Raw genomic sequence first — 13,893 nt, 5'->3', positions numbered from 1 at the left:
TATCAATTTACTAAAAATATTAACCAAAAATTACTAATTAGTGCATTTATTTATTAATAAATTATATCAGATATGTATTTATTATAAAAGGCAAATGAAAAATTGATTAATTGTCATAGTGCCTTTTGGTGTGGTCAACAATGGGTCCTATAATAGTTGGTATGTACTTTTTTATTTCAATAATAATAGTAATACTAAAATTAAATATCTATAAGGAAAAAAGTGTTGCATCTTTGATATTTTGCACAGTTTATCATTTATTTGTTTGTAAAATTTCGTACCGAAAAATCGGCTATACTCAGTGAGGAGGGCCTTAAATCCTTTTTTGGGGGGTTTTAAAAAAATCAGTTTTTTAGAAATTACAAAAAAACTACGCAACTAAAAATAAAATTTGTATAATTGTAAACATTTTCGTTTTTTATTTGACTTTCTTGCTTCAGAATTGATCAAGATATGCCAATGTTAAGATCGTCCTTTTCTGCAGTCAAATATATTAAAATTAGTATAACGTCATTTTTTAACGAATCAATTTTTAATCTTTTCGGTTTAATCTTAATGATGGCTATGGTTAATAGCTTGTTTTGTAGTTAACCAATCAAAAATAATTTAAACAAAAGTTTCAGGATTTGATGGGGGATATTGGATGGCACCTAGTTCTCCGGGCTACGTTGCTTTAATAGTCAATTTAGCCAAATGACCTTAAAACTAGAATTTCAGGTCAAAGTCCTGGACACTGGCAAATGTCCTCTATTAAGCCTTGGACAAATTTTAGCTAAAGCATTTTTCTGTAGCTAGCGGGTTTTCTTTCGATTAAATGCAATAATGAAATATTTTCCCGAAAGCTAATGATTTTCGAAAAAAGAGTTAAATAAAAAATGTGAATTTTTTTTAATGAATATCAACTTTCTAATTTAAAATGTTTTCTATCTCTTTACCTTTAAGGATCTAAATTGACTATTAAAGCAACCCGAAGAATTAGGTTCAATCTGATGTCAGAACATGATGTTCCCCATCAAACTTTGCAACTTTTCTTTAAGTTTTTTTGATTGATTAACTACAAAACGATCTATTAGCCATAATAGATTAAAGTGGTACACCCTGTATGAGTCGTCATACTACCAATACCTCGCAGGAAAATAACATTTTACTCGAGTTATAAAGTCTTAATAATTTGAAATAGCGTGTATTTAGAGGTTTAGCGGAAGTGAATCTTATTTTTCGACTTAACGAGGTTCGAGTTATAGAGATTCTGAGTTAGAGCTTTAGTGTGGCTAATTTTAATATGATTTCGTTTTATAATCAAAGAATGCAAAATAGATTCTTAAGAAAGAATGAAGAAAAATCTTCAGACAGAAATTCGGTTGATAAACTGAGTTGTTTTTTAGAAGAGAGGCATCTTATGGACCTTTGGATCGTGACATCTAAGGTCAATTCACATTCACAACTGATAAAAAATAGAGGGAGATTTTAAATTAAAAAGCTATGCTTTGTAAAATAACAAAAGTATTTTATTTGAAACCTTTTTCTTCAACCTAATAAATTTACCAGAAATATAATGTTAAAATCTGCCAGAATTCATATGAAAGAGTTTATATGCATTCAATATAACACAATTAAGTACTTAAGCTACGGTTAAAACAATTTTCTTTATTATCAAACTTCCATTCAATTCTCCAAAAGGAAAGTGTTCGAGATATATTAAAAGAACAAAAGGCATTCAATTTATTTTGTAATAACGCCGATAAAATTTAAAATTTAATTTTTATTAAATTGGCGTGAAAAATTAGATTCGTTAGAAAAAAAATTAGTTAACTTCATAAACTGACACATTCATTGCCAATAAGGAATACTAATGAAGGCCAAACCTCCTGGTTAACGATGTTTCCGTATTTGGGTACACTTGGGTAGTACAATAAGGATCAAGATAATTTAAACTTAATAATATATTCGAAGTTTGAAATAATTAGCATATACATTTCATTTTCAGCTTTGCTTCTGAGCGTAGTTGCTTTAAGCAATGCAAACACATCACAAAATGAGCTTTTAATAACTGGAAAAGAAGTTGTATTCAAATATGAATCACATATTACCGTAAAAACACATCAACCAGCATCATACGCTTCATTATATGGACTTCAAGCTGAAATTTATATTCAAAAGACTAAAGAAGACACATTAATGGTTCGTTTGGATAAAATCGTATTTGATCTCGAAAATGGTCCTGTACGAGTAAATGTTACTACCGATGTCTACGTCCCGATACCAACAGAAGCTGAAGCACTTTCACTACCATTCGCGATTAAGTACGACAGTAACCATCTTGTAACCGCTGTGATTGTTGAATCAAATGACAAAGAATGGTCCTACAATATTAAAAAATCACTTGCATCAATCTTCCAGTTTAATAGTGAAGTATTATCAACATTTGACCAAAAACAAAGTCACATTGAATATTCAAGAGAACAAACTATTTACGGTTTATGCAACGTTACATACGATGTGCTACCTCGTGAAGACCATGTTACTGTTGTTAAAACCGTCGATCCAAAACAGTGTGGAAATAATAATAACTTAAAACGAAACAAAAACTTCTTGGATATAGACTCTAATCGCGTATATAAAATAAATAAAAATCAAAACAAAGGTCGCGTAGAAATGATTGAAGCACGAGGTGATATTGTCATGGCAGAATTTAGAGCAACCGCTGAAATGAAAGCACTTAAAGTACATCAACGATTTATGTTTGTTAAAGAAGTTGACATCATAAATCCAATTGTAATTAGCAATCAATTGGTATTACGTTCATTAAAATACGAAAATCCACATTCAAAATGCCGCGATGAACCCATAATAGCTCTTGTTGACATCACTGGTGGGCGAGCCAAATACAATAATGATGTACCAAAAGTTGTAGCCTTGCTAGATCAAGTTTTAAATTCACTACACGAAAATCAACTAACGTTAACAAAACCCGATTATAAAGTACATCAACTTTTACAAAATTTGTATGAAATATTAGAAAATTTTGATTTTAATACATTGGAACATACTTCCGTTGTGTTACAAGAAAAATCACAAAATGCATTCGAATTGTTTGTCCAGATTTTACCTAATATTGGAACAAATTCTTCAGCTGTGTTACTTCGAAATTTAATTCGTAAAAAAAAGATTGATGACTCAATGATTGTAAGAGTACTTCGTGATTTTCCAGTTCGTGTGCGTTGTCCAAACGAAAAATTATTAAACCAACTTGAAGACATGCTTACACTTGATAAAGAAGGCAGTCGTGTTCATGTTGCTAGTGTACTTGCTTACGCTTCATTAATAAAACGCACATACTTAGGAGTTGATGAAAATTCAGTCGTCTTGGACAAATTAATAAAATTGTTCACGCAAAAATTACAAAGTTCTCAAGATTACAAAATTCAAGTACTTTATCTACATGCTCTGGGCAATATTGGAATGGAAACGATAATTCATACTTTAGCACCAATCCTAACCGGTGAAATGGAAGTTGGACGAAATCTACGTTCTTTAGCATTATGGACAGTAGCTCCATTACTTCAAAAAAATTCGAGTTTAATGATGAAATACATATGGCCAATTCTTAGTGACCGTAAATTAGATGTTAGTTTACGAATAGTTGCTTATGATATTTATATACGAACCGAAAACCCAACATTAAATCGATTCATGCAGCTTTATTGGTTAATGCGTGACGAAACAAATGAACGTTTCTACAATTTTCATTACAATACATTGGTAACAATTACCCAACTTCAATACGTTTCCAATAATGAAAATCAAATAATTGAAATAGCTCGTGCCATTTTACGAATGAGTCGTCATCCAATCGTAAAATACGAAAATGAAGGTATTTTTGTACATGACTTTATTGATAAGAAATCTGGGCTAGGTGGAAAAGTTGAAAATTTATACTCGTTAGGAAATCACGTCAATGTTCGTTCAAGAATTATGTCACGTATTTATGGTTTTGATATAGAAATGTTTTCCTTGCATTTTGGAGTTTCTGCACCAAACTATGAAAATATAATTAATTCCGGAGATTCTCTATCATATCTTGAACTCATTGTCAGACGCGGAGGCCGAGTTGTAATGATTTACGTCGAGAACAAACCAAATCCAAGCATTTTCTTCGACATTATTAAGGATTTAGCAGTTAACTTTGAAAAGGGAAGAATGAATATTGAAACTCCATTCTTATACGAACGAATTATGCCAACCGATTTTGGAGTACCAATTCGAATGTCTGAATTATTGACACAAATTGAAACTATTAATGTTAAAATTGACAATACAAAAGACGAAGATATAAAAGTTGATTTTGAAATAAAATCATTGACTTTAAATAATCTTAGATTCAATGTTTATAATCCAATCAACGATTTATGGCATGGAATTGAACAAAATAAACATATTAATGTCCAGTTTGGATTCAGTGTTTCAGCTTCAAAAAGGGACAACGGTCCAGGCAATCTATTTAAAATTAAAATTAATAAATTAAGTAATGATGCTGTTAATGGATTACAAGTACACACCGAAAATGTTGTTTTTATCAAAGGAGAAAATGCACAAGAATTACTTATGCAATCCCATAAAGATAGCTTAATTCGTAGATCAGTTATTCGTGGAGAAGACTATACTACCAATGTAAGTGTAACTTTTTTTTCCTGTTTTTTTCCTGCATCCATGATTGACCATTTTAATAGATTACAGCTAATAGGTCGGTTTGTAGCTAACCAATAAAAAAACACAAAAGTTACAGAGTTTGATGGGCAACTTCATGTTCTGACATCAGATTTTAGGCTTTGCAAAGCCTACATCTAGCCACCGTTAACGCCACTCAGTTAGTTGCCGGTGACTTGGATTTTTAATTTTTTGTATACCCCCCTAGACAACAATTTAAAAATAATCCCGTGGCATAATTTTTCATATGTGAAACCCCTCTAAAAGCTACTCTTAAACTATCTATCGATATATTAATCCATTGTAGTTATTATTACTTTCGTATGAGATTAATATTTAAATGTTTTCTATTTTCAGACTGTAGTCTATAATAAAGAAAGCAATACCCTTGGACATCATGTTGAAGTAAAAATATTTGACTGCGATCGTGATGTATCTCGTGGTGGCTTAATTACACGTCTACAAGAAATCGATACCGAAGATACCGATACCGAAGATAATAGTAATGATATCATTAGTGAAATAAATTTAGAATTTTTACGTTTATACTTATCAACATTATTCCCAAATGGTTATGGAAGTTGCGGCTATGGCGTTCGTTTCACACCTTTAAAGACTTTTGATAATATTGAATTCGAAATAAGTATGGTTGCACAAAGAGATTTATTACCTGCACTTTCTTATGAAATTGATTTACATGGTGCTACAAAATCAGTTCAAAACACTAGCCTTGCTACGTACAATTCGAACCTCAATGTAACCTTTTCCGAATTACAACGAAGTGGTACAATCAAATGGTGGATCGTTTTTAACAACCAAATAAACAAGGAACGTAAACTTGATATTAACTTACGTTACTCTATGAAAGAAGATCGTTTTGATTCAAATTTAATTCTATCACTTGGAGAAGTTGACAAATTAGGTGTGATTACCTTCGAAGTATTAGGTATTCGTAGCGAAGAACAAGACCGCATCTTAAAAGAACGCAAAATTACTTACAACGAATGTCAACCAGAAATTATAAAAGGAAAGTACTTAGCTCCTGTTCCAGTTGAATGTGCGATTGCGCATTCAAATTTAAACAGATATGCAGTTAATATTTCTGCCAATGATGTCGAAAACAGAATGGTACAAATGATTTTATACCATTTTAATGCTTTTCGCCACAAATATTTAATGTACGCAGAAAGAACAACTAAAAAAGAAACAAACGAAGTGATGCCAATGCACATTTTAATAGATTATCCCGTATTCCGAAAGGAATTAGATGTAACAATTGATACACCACGTTACCAGGAAGTTTACCCAGGAATACCACAAAACCAAATGAGTGCATGGGGTTTACATGATATTTCATTGGCCAATATTTTCTTCCCTGATTCTAAAATGGATGTTAAATTTGTAATGTCATTGCCATTGGCACAATGTGTTATTTCTAAAGAACATGTTTTAACGATTCAGGGCAATATTCAAAAATATGACTTGACAAATGAATGGACTTCATATCTCAACGCAAGTAGGGATGACGGTGAAGCTTATAATGTTTTCGTTAAAAACGTTAATGGTAATCGACCTCTGGTGAGTAAGAATTTTTATATCAAGTCTATTAACTCATTTCAATAGTTCGTATAATTCTTGAAACACAAAGATTGTACAAGTTGCGGCACAATAATTTATTGTTTTGACTTTGCCCTTAACCAAAAAGTAAGGTTCGAACGGGTGTGAAAGTTGGTTCATTCAAAGATATTGGACATTGAAGTAGTCCCGTCCGAGCTTTAAATTTTTTTGTAACATTCTGTGCTCAATTCCAGTTAACTAATATGTTTTGTCTAATTTCAGGCACTTCAAGTAAAACTTGGTACTGATATAATTGAAATCATACCAGATGGACACGAATTCGATATCAAAGTAAATAATAAAGTGGTTGTGCCAGTTGTTGGAAAACACACAGAAGATCCAGTTTGGGATTATTTAATGGTTGAATCACCAAAAATGATCATGTTCTCTACTAAAATGTTTGGTCTTCATGTAATCTACGATGGCAGAACAATACGTCCAATGATTTCATCCAAAGTGCGTTATAGCGATATCGCCGGACACTGTGTAGAAAAAATTCTTTAAAATAATTTGAAATGCCCAGTACTTACTATTCCTTGTTTGTCATTAGTTGGATTGTAAATGTGAATATTAGTTATTGATTTTAATGATTTTTTTTATTAAAAATTTGTTAAAAATAATTGTTTTTATATTATTACTAGCTGATCCGCTCGACATCGCCCAAGCCCACCTAATTCATTTTTTCTTTATATACACGTCTGTGCAATAAGATGTTTAATGAGTGCACACTGATGTCAGCGTCTTTACCAAATATCAAATATTTTATGTGTTCAAAAATCCGGAAAGGGTTTATCACATTCCAATAAAAAAGCATATAGTAATAAGAAGTATATAAAGAGGGGATAATATGACCTTAGTAATGGAGCTCTGAAGCTCACGGATTTTTCATTATTTAAAAGGTGCTGATTCATGACTGGAGTTTATTAAATAGTAATTATAAGGACTAGTTGTATTTTTGGATTATCGTAATTCAATTGTTTTTGTTTTCTGCTGTAAGCTGCAGCTGCATTGGCGTTAAAAGAATCGTACTATAGTCTTGAACTCGTAAAAACTTCAGCTTTTTATCTTGAACCGTTAAAAAGTAATTTAAGAATTGACGAACTTTTTCCTGTCACTATATAACAACACTATACGCTAAAAAGCTAAAAAATATATTTCTAAGCTTTTCTTGAGAGAGCAAAAAAGCACAATTTTCTCTTTATCCATTCCCCGATTGGAGTAAAATGTAGTGCGTATGTATTTTCAAGCCCTAAATTATATTTATCCCAAACTAACTTCGGCAAAACTAGTTTCGGCATGATAGAGCAACAAACATCCAAACAAGCAAATATTCTTTTGAAAATATAATAATTCTAAGAAAAGATAAAAAATCCTATCAGACTGCATTGACCTTGGGAAAATCCATGTTTATTTGACCCGTAGATCAGGGGCGTAGAAACCACCATACGTGTGAGAGCAATGATATGGAGCCACCACACTCGTCAGTAAATTATTTATAATTAAAAGCTCATTCTTAAAAAATTAGACGTATTTAGTTATTTTTTTTTTAGATTTGTGATTTCATAGGAATATATTTACTAACATATTTCAATTGTTGAAATATCAAGGCGTCGAACTGTCGTGACACTGGCGAAAAGGCCGCCCCACCGATAGACTTCTTGATATAATGTCTCCTCGAAGCTACGCCACTGTCGTAGATAAATTGATTTGACCCACTGATCATTTCAATAAATTTAAAATTGATTGCCATAGACTGATCATTTCAATAAATTTAAAATTGTTAGCCATAGCTCCTTTTGGTGAAGTGAAAACTGGTTCTAGTCAACAATGGGTCCTATAGTTGGTATGTAATTTTTTTTCTCAATAATTAACCTCATGATAACTTTTGTCCCATATATGAGACAAAATATTTACAACCGTTGATCACAATTGGCGGATGGAAAAAATTTAGTTTTTCTTAAATTTTTAGTTAAATATTAAACTGCCCGATAATTTGAAAGTTTAAAAACAAAGTTAACATGGCAAATAAATAACATAGTTTTTGATTTTCGTCATTTAAAATTAAAATGAATATCCCATATTTGGGACAAAAGTTATTAAGTGATGTAAAAATGAACTAAGTGGCTAAAATGAACTGGTTATCATGAGGTTAAATATATTGTAATACTATAAACTAAAATAGTACCTACGTCATAATGTATGTTTGTCCTTGCCTCACAAATTTTTTTAAAGACACCCAACAATTCTAATGTCCCGACCTATTGCCAGTCTATTTAAACTTAATAATAAATTTGAAATTTTATTAAAAATAGGATATTTTTTGTCACCAGCTTTGCTTCTGAGCGTTGTTGCTTTAAGTAAAGCGAACGCACCACAAAATGAACTTTTTACAATTGGAAAAGAAGTTGTATTCAAATATGAATCACATGTTACCGTACAAACAAATCAACCAGCATCATACGCTTCATTATATGGACTTCAAGCTGAAATTTATATTCAAAAGACTAAAGAAGACACATTAATGGTTCGTTTGGATAAAATCGTATTTGATCTCGAAAATGGTCCTGTACGAGTAAATGTTACTACCGATGTCTACGTCCCAATACCAACAGAAGCTGAAGCACTTTCACTACCATTCGCGATTAAGTACGACAGTAACAATCTTGTAACGGCTGTGATTGTCGAATCAAATGACAAAGAATGGTCCTACAATATTAAAAAATCACTTGCATCAATCTTCCAGTTTAACAGTGAAGTATTATCAACATTTGACCGAAAACAAAGTCACATTGAATATTCAAGAGAACAAACTATTTACGGTTTATGCAACGTTACATACGATGTGCTACCTCGTGAAGACCATGTTACTGTTGTTAAAACCGTCGATCCAAAACAGTGTGGAAATGATTACAATTCAAAACTAAACACCGATGTCTTCGACGTTGACTCCAATAGGATATATAAAATAAACAAAAATGATAACAAAGGTCGCGTAGAAATGATTGAAGCACGAGGTGATATTGTCTTCGCAGAATTTAAAGCAACCGCTGAAATGAAATCACTTAAAGTACATCAACGATTTATGTTTGTTAAAGAAGATGCAATCACCAATCCACTTGTAATTAGCAATCAATTGGTATTAAGTTCACTTAAATATGAAGATTCGCTTTCAAAATGCCACAATGTATCAATAGTTGACATCACTGGAGGACGTGCCAAATATAATAATGATGTACCAAAAATTTTAACTTTGCTAGAGCAACTTTTAGATTCACTACACGAAAATCAACTAACGTTAACAAAACCCGATTATAAAGTGCTCCATCTTTTACAAAATTTGTATGAAATATTAGAAAATTTTGATTTGCATACATTGGAACGTACTTGCTCTGCGTCACAACAAAAATCGCAAAATGTGTTTGACTTATTCGTTCAGCTATTACCTAATATTCAAACACATCCTTCAGCCATGTTGCTCCTTAATTTAATTCGTAAAAAAAAGATTAGTGATTCAATGGCTGTAAGAGCACTTCGTGATTTTCCAGCTCGTGTGCGTTGTCCAAACGAAAACTTATTAAAACAACTTGAAGATATGCTTAAACTTGATAAAGAAGGTAGTCGTGTTCATGTTGCTAGTGTACTTGCTTACGCTTCATTAATAAAGCGCACATACTTAGGAGTTGATGAAAATTCAATCGTCCTTGAAAAATTCATAAAATTATTTATGACAAAATTAATAAATTCCCGATCTTACAAAATTCAAGTGCTTTATCTACATGCTTTAGGAAATCTTGGAATGGAATCGGTAATTTATACTTTAGCACCAATCCTAACCGGTGAAATGGAAGTTAGATTCAATTTACGTTCTTTAGCTTTATGGGCAGTAGCTCCATTACTTCAAAAAAATTCCAGCTTAATGATTAAATACATTTGGCCAATTCTTAGTGATCGTAAATTAGACGTTAGTTTACGAATAGTTGCTTATGATATTTATATACGAACCGAAAACCCAACATTAAATCGATTCATGCAGCTTTATTGGTTAATGCGTGACGAAACAAATGAACACTTCTACAATTTCCATTACAATACATTGGTAACAATTACCCAACTTCGATACTTTCTGCATGGTGAAAATCAAATTGTTGAAATCGCTCGTGCTATGTTACGAATGAGTCGTCGCCCATTTATTAAATATGAAAATGTAGGTATTTTTGTGCATGACTTCATTGATAAAAAATCTGGGCTTGGTGCAAAAGTTGATAATTTATATTCCTTTGAACATCACGTCGATATTCGTACAAGAATAATGTCACGTGCTTCTGGTTATGATACAGAAATATTTTCCTTACATTTTGCTATACCAGACGATAATGAATCTAAACTTTTTAATTCCAAACGATACGCAGCAGATTATCATGAACTCATTGTTAGGCGGGAAGGTAGAGTTTTCATGATTTACGTCGGGGATTCACTGAATGCGTTCTCCGATACTACTTTAGATTTGGGAGTTAACACTGGAACTAACAAACATAGTAAAATTCTTGAAATTCCTTACTTATATGAACGAATTATGCCAACCGATTTTGGAGTACCGGTTCGAATGTCTGAATTACTGGCACATATCCTAACTATTTATTTTAAAGGTGATAACAGTGAAAAGAAAATAGATTTTGAAATAAAGTCTTTGACTTTTCATAATCTAAGATTCAATATTTATAATCCAATCAACGATTTATGGCATGGAATTGAACAAAATAAACATATTTTTGTCCAGTTTGGAATCAGTATTTCAAATGGAAAAAACGACAGCGATGTAGGCAAAGAAGTAATTCTTAAAATTAATAAATTAAGTAATGGTGCTGTTAATGGATTACAAGTACACACCGAAAATGTTGCTTTTATCAGAGGAGAAAATGCACAAGAATTACTTATACAATCCCATAAAGATAGCTTAGTTCGTAGATCGGTTATTCGTGGAGAAGACTATACTACTAGTGTAAGTATAATTTAAATATCCCCTTTTCTTCCCTGTATATCGATGTATACAAAAGAAGAAACTGACTAGCTGATGGAACAACACACAGCTAAAACCGCTGAGTCTAGAACCTGAAATTTTGCACATACGTTCCTCAAATAACGTAAGTGTGCATAAAGACGGGATTTTTGGAAATTCATTCTCTAAGGGTTTAAAATGAGGGTTGAAAGTATTATTAATTTCGTATGAGATTCATATTTAACTGTTTTCTAATTTCAGACTGTGGTTTATAATACAGAAAGCAATACACTTGGGCATCATGTTGAAGTAAAAGTATTCGACTGCGATCGTGATGTATCTCGCGGGGGCTTAATTACACGTCTACAAGGAACCAAAAGTAATAGTTATGGTTATCTCACTTTTGAATTTTTACGTTTATACTTAACAACATTATTCCCAAATGGTTATGGAAGTTGCGGTTATGGCGTTCGTTTTACACCATTAGAGACTTTTGACCACATTAAATTCGAAGTACGAGGAAATTCAATTAATTCAAAAAGATACTTAGGTGCATTTACTTTTGAAATTGATGTACAAAGTTCCACAATATCGGTTCAAAACACTAGTCTGGCTAAATACAAATCGAACCTTAATGTAACAGTTTTTGAATTACAACGAAATGGTACAATCAAATGGCAGATCGTTCATCAAGATCAAGTAAACAAGGAATGTAAACTTGATATTGACTTACGTTACTCTATGAAAGAAGATCGTTTTGATTCAAATTTAATCCTATCACTTGGAGAAGTTGACAAGTTAGGTGTGATTACCTTCGAATTATTAGGTATTCGTAGCGAAGAACAAGAACGCATCTTAAAAGAACGCAAAATTACTTACAACGAATGTCGACCAGAAATTATAAAAGGAAAATACTTAGCTCCTGTTCCAGTTGAATGTGCGATTGCGCATTCAAATTTAAACAGATATGCGGTTAATATTTCTGCCAATGATGTCGAAAACAGAATGGTACAAATGGTTTTATACCATTTTAATGCTTTTCGCCACAAATATTTAATGTACGCAGAAAGAAAAACTAAAAAAGAAACAAACGAAGTGATGCCAATGCACATTTTAATAGATTATCCCGTTTTCCGAAAGGAATTAGATGTAACAATTGATACACCACGTTATCAGGAAGTTTACACAGGAATTCCACAAAACCGAATGAGCGCATGGAGTTTAGATGATATTTCATTGGCCAACATTTTCTTCTCTGGTTCTAAATTCGATATTCAACATGTACTTTCAAGTGCATTGGTACATTGTGTTATTTCTAAAGAACATGTTTTAACGTTAAATGGCAATATTCAAAAGTATGAATTGAAAAATAAATGGACTTCATATCTCAACACAAGTATAAATGAAGTTGTTCTTACTGTTTTCGTTTCAAAAGGCAGTGTTAAAGAACCACTGCAACTGGTTAGTAAGAATCCATATTAATTCTATTTACTGGTTTCAAACTTATAGCTATATTCCTTGAGATAAAAAGATAGTTCAAGGATAAAAGTTTTAGTCTGTGGGATAACACCCTTTTTGTTAAATGATTAATGCATACTTGAAACTTATTGAGTGGCTTCCTTTAAGCGAATTTACCAAACCTCCTCTCTGCGACTTTTTTCGTTCTGCGTTAAAAGTGAATCGTGATTTTAAAATGAATAGGTCTAATGATCATTTAACAAAAAGAGTGCGTTCTCGTGGATTATTAACTAATATGTTTTGTGTAATTTCAGGCAATTAAAGTAAGAGTTGGTACCGATCAAATTAAAATCATTCCAAAAGGGCACGAATTCGTAATTAAAGTGAATAAAAAAGTGGTTGTGCCAGTTGTCGGGAAATACACAGAAGAACTTGTGTGGAGTTATTTAATGATTGAATCACAAAAAATGATCATGTTCTCTATTAGAATGTTTGGTCTTCATGTAATCTACGATGGTAAAACAATACGCGCAATGATTTCATCAGATAAAGTATTTGGTATCGATGGGCACTGTGTAGATTCTAAAATGTATAATGGCCAACAACTATTTGAAATGTTTCTTACTGGCTTTGTCTTTGCTTTCAATTTCATGAGACTTAATTAAGCATTAATTTTAAGTATTTTTTGTATTATAAATTTATATATATATGAAAAATAATTTAACTGCTTATAGAAATCTTTGAGTTATTTTTATCTCTAACTTTAAGGGAGCTGTTCTGGTAAATAACGATAAAAAGTAAATAACAAAATATATTATAAATAGTATATTTTTATGACAATCTTAATTATATGAATAGCAAAAACATAAATTATTTCATATTAACACAGTTGCCGAATTTCTTGAAACTTTATTTGGTTAAATAGAACAATATAAATAAGCATCATTAAAGTTAATAATATTCTCTATAAATATATTCAATATTCAAATTAATAAAAAAAAAAAATGTTTTATGATAAACTGGGTTTTTTGTTTTTTACATACAAATATAGCAGTGTTAAGTGTTTTGTGTATTTTTTTTTTATATTTTTATTAAAATATAAATAACGCTATTAT

The 13,893-nt window shown here is 31.5% G+C and overlaps 2 protein-coding genes across 2 annotated transcripts; both read left to right on the top strand.

Annotated features, from left to right (window-relative positions):
- Positions 1-77: 77 nt before the first annotated feature.
- LOC123298107 lies at positions 78-6,944 on the top strand. Its single transcript, XM_044880012.1, has 4 exons — positions 78-159; positions 1,988-4,671; positions 5,065-6,285; positions 6,547-6,944. Exons 1-4 carry the CDS (start codon positions 141-143, stop codon positions 6,826-6,828), a joined length of 4,206 nt encoding a protein of 1,401 aa, XP_044735947.1. The 5' UTR covers positions 78-140; the 3' UTR covers positions 6,829-6,944.
- A 1,100-nt stretch (positions 6,945-8,044) lies between these two features.
- Positions 8,045-13,579, top strand: LOC123298873. The gene is made up of 6 exons (XM_044880970.1): positions 8,045-8,167; positions 8,655-11,323; positions 11,582-12,328; positions 12,461-12,781; positions 13,093-13,329; positions 13,547-13,579. Exons 1-6 carry the CDS (start codon positions 8,152-8,154, stop codon positions 13,577-13,579), a joined length of 4,023 nt encoding a protein of 1,340 aa, XP_044736905.1. The 5' UTR covers positions 8,045-8,151.
- Positions 13,580-13,893: the final 314 nt, after the last annotated feature.

This window comes from Chrysoperla carnea, chromosome 4 (genome assembly GCF_905475395.1).
Source record: "Chrysoperla carnea chromosome 4, inChrCarn1.1, whole genome shotgun sequence".
In the NCBI taxonomy this organism is placed as follows: domain Eukaryota; kingdom Metazoa; phylum Arthropoda; class Insecta; order Neuroptera; family Chrysopidae; genus Chrysoperla; species Chrysoperla carnea.
Note: the sequence above shows the minus strand (reverse complement) of the source record. Positions and strands in the feature narration are given on the sequence as shown.

What these genes read in the sequence shown, in the direction of transcription:
- LOC123298107 (XM_044880012.1), top strand. An exon ending in GAGAAGACTATACTACCAAT is followed by an intron (nt 4,672 to 5,064) that starts GTAAGTGTAACT and finishes TTCTATTTTCAG; the next exon opens with ACTGTAGTCTATAATAAAGA. An exon ending in TTAATGGTAATCGACCTCTG is followed by an intron (nt 6,286 to 6,546) that starts GTGAGTAAGAAT and finishes GTCTAATTTCAG; the next exon opens with GCACTTCAAGTAAAACTTGG.
- LOC123298873 (XM_044880970.1), top strand. An exon ending in TTAAAGAACCACTGCAACTG is followed by an intron (nt 12,782 to 13,092) that starts GTTAGTAAGAAT and finishes GTGTAATTTCAG; the next exon opens with GCAATTAAAGTAAGAGTTGG. An exon ending in CAATGATTTCATCAGATAAA is followed by an intron (nt 13,330 to 13,546) that starts GTATTTGGTATC and finishes TCTAACTTTAAG; the next exon opens with GGAGCTGTTCTGGTAAATAA.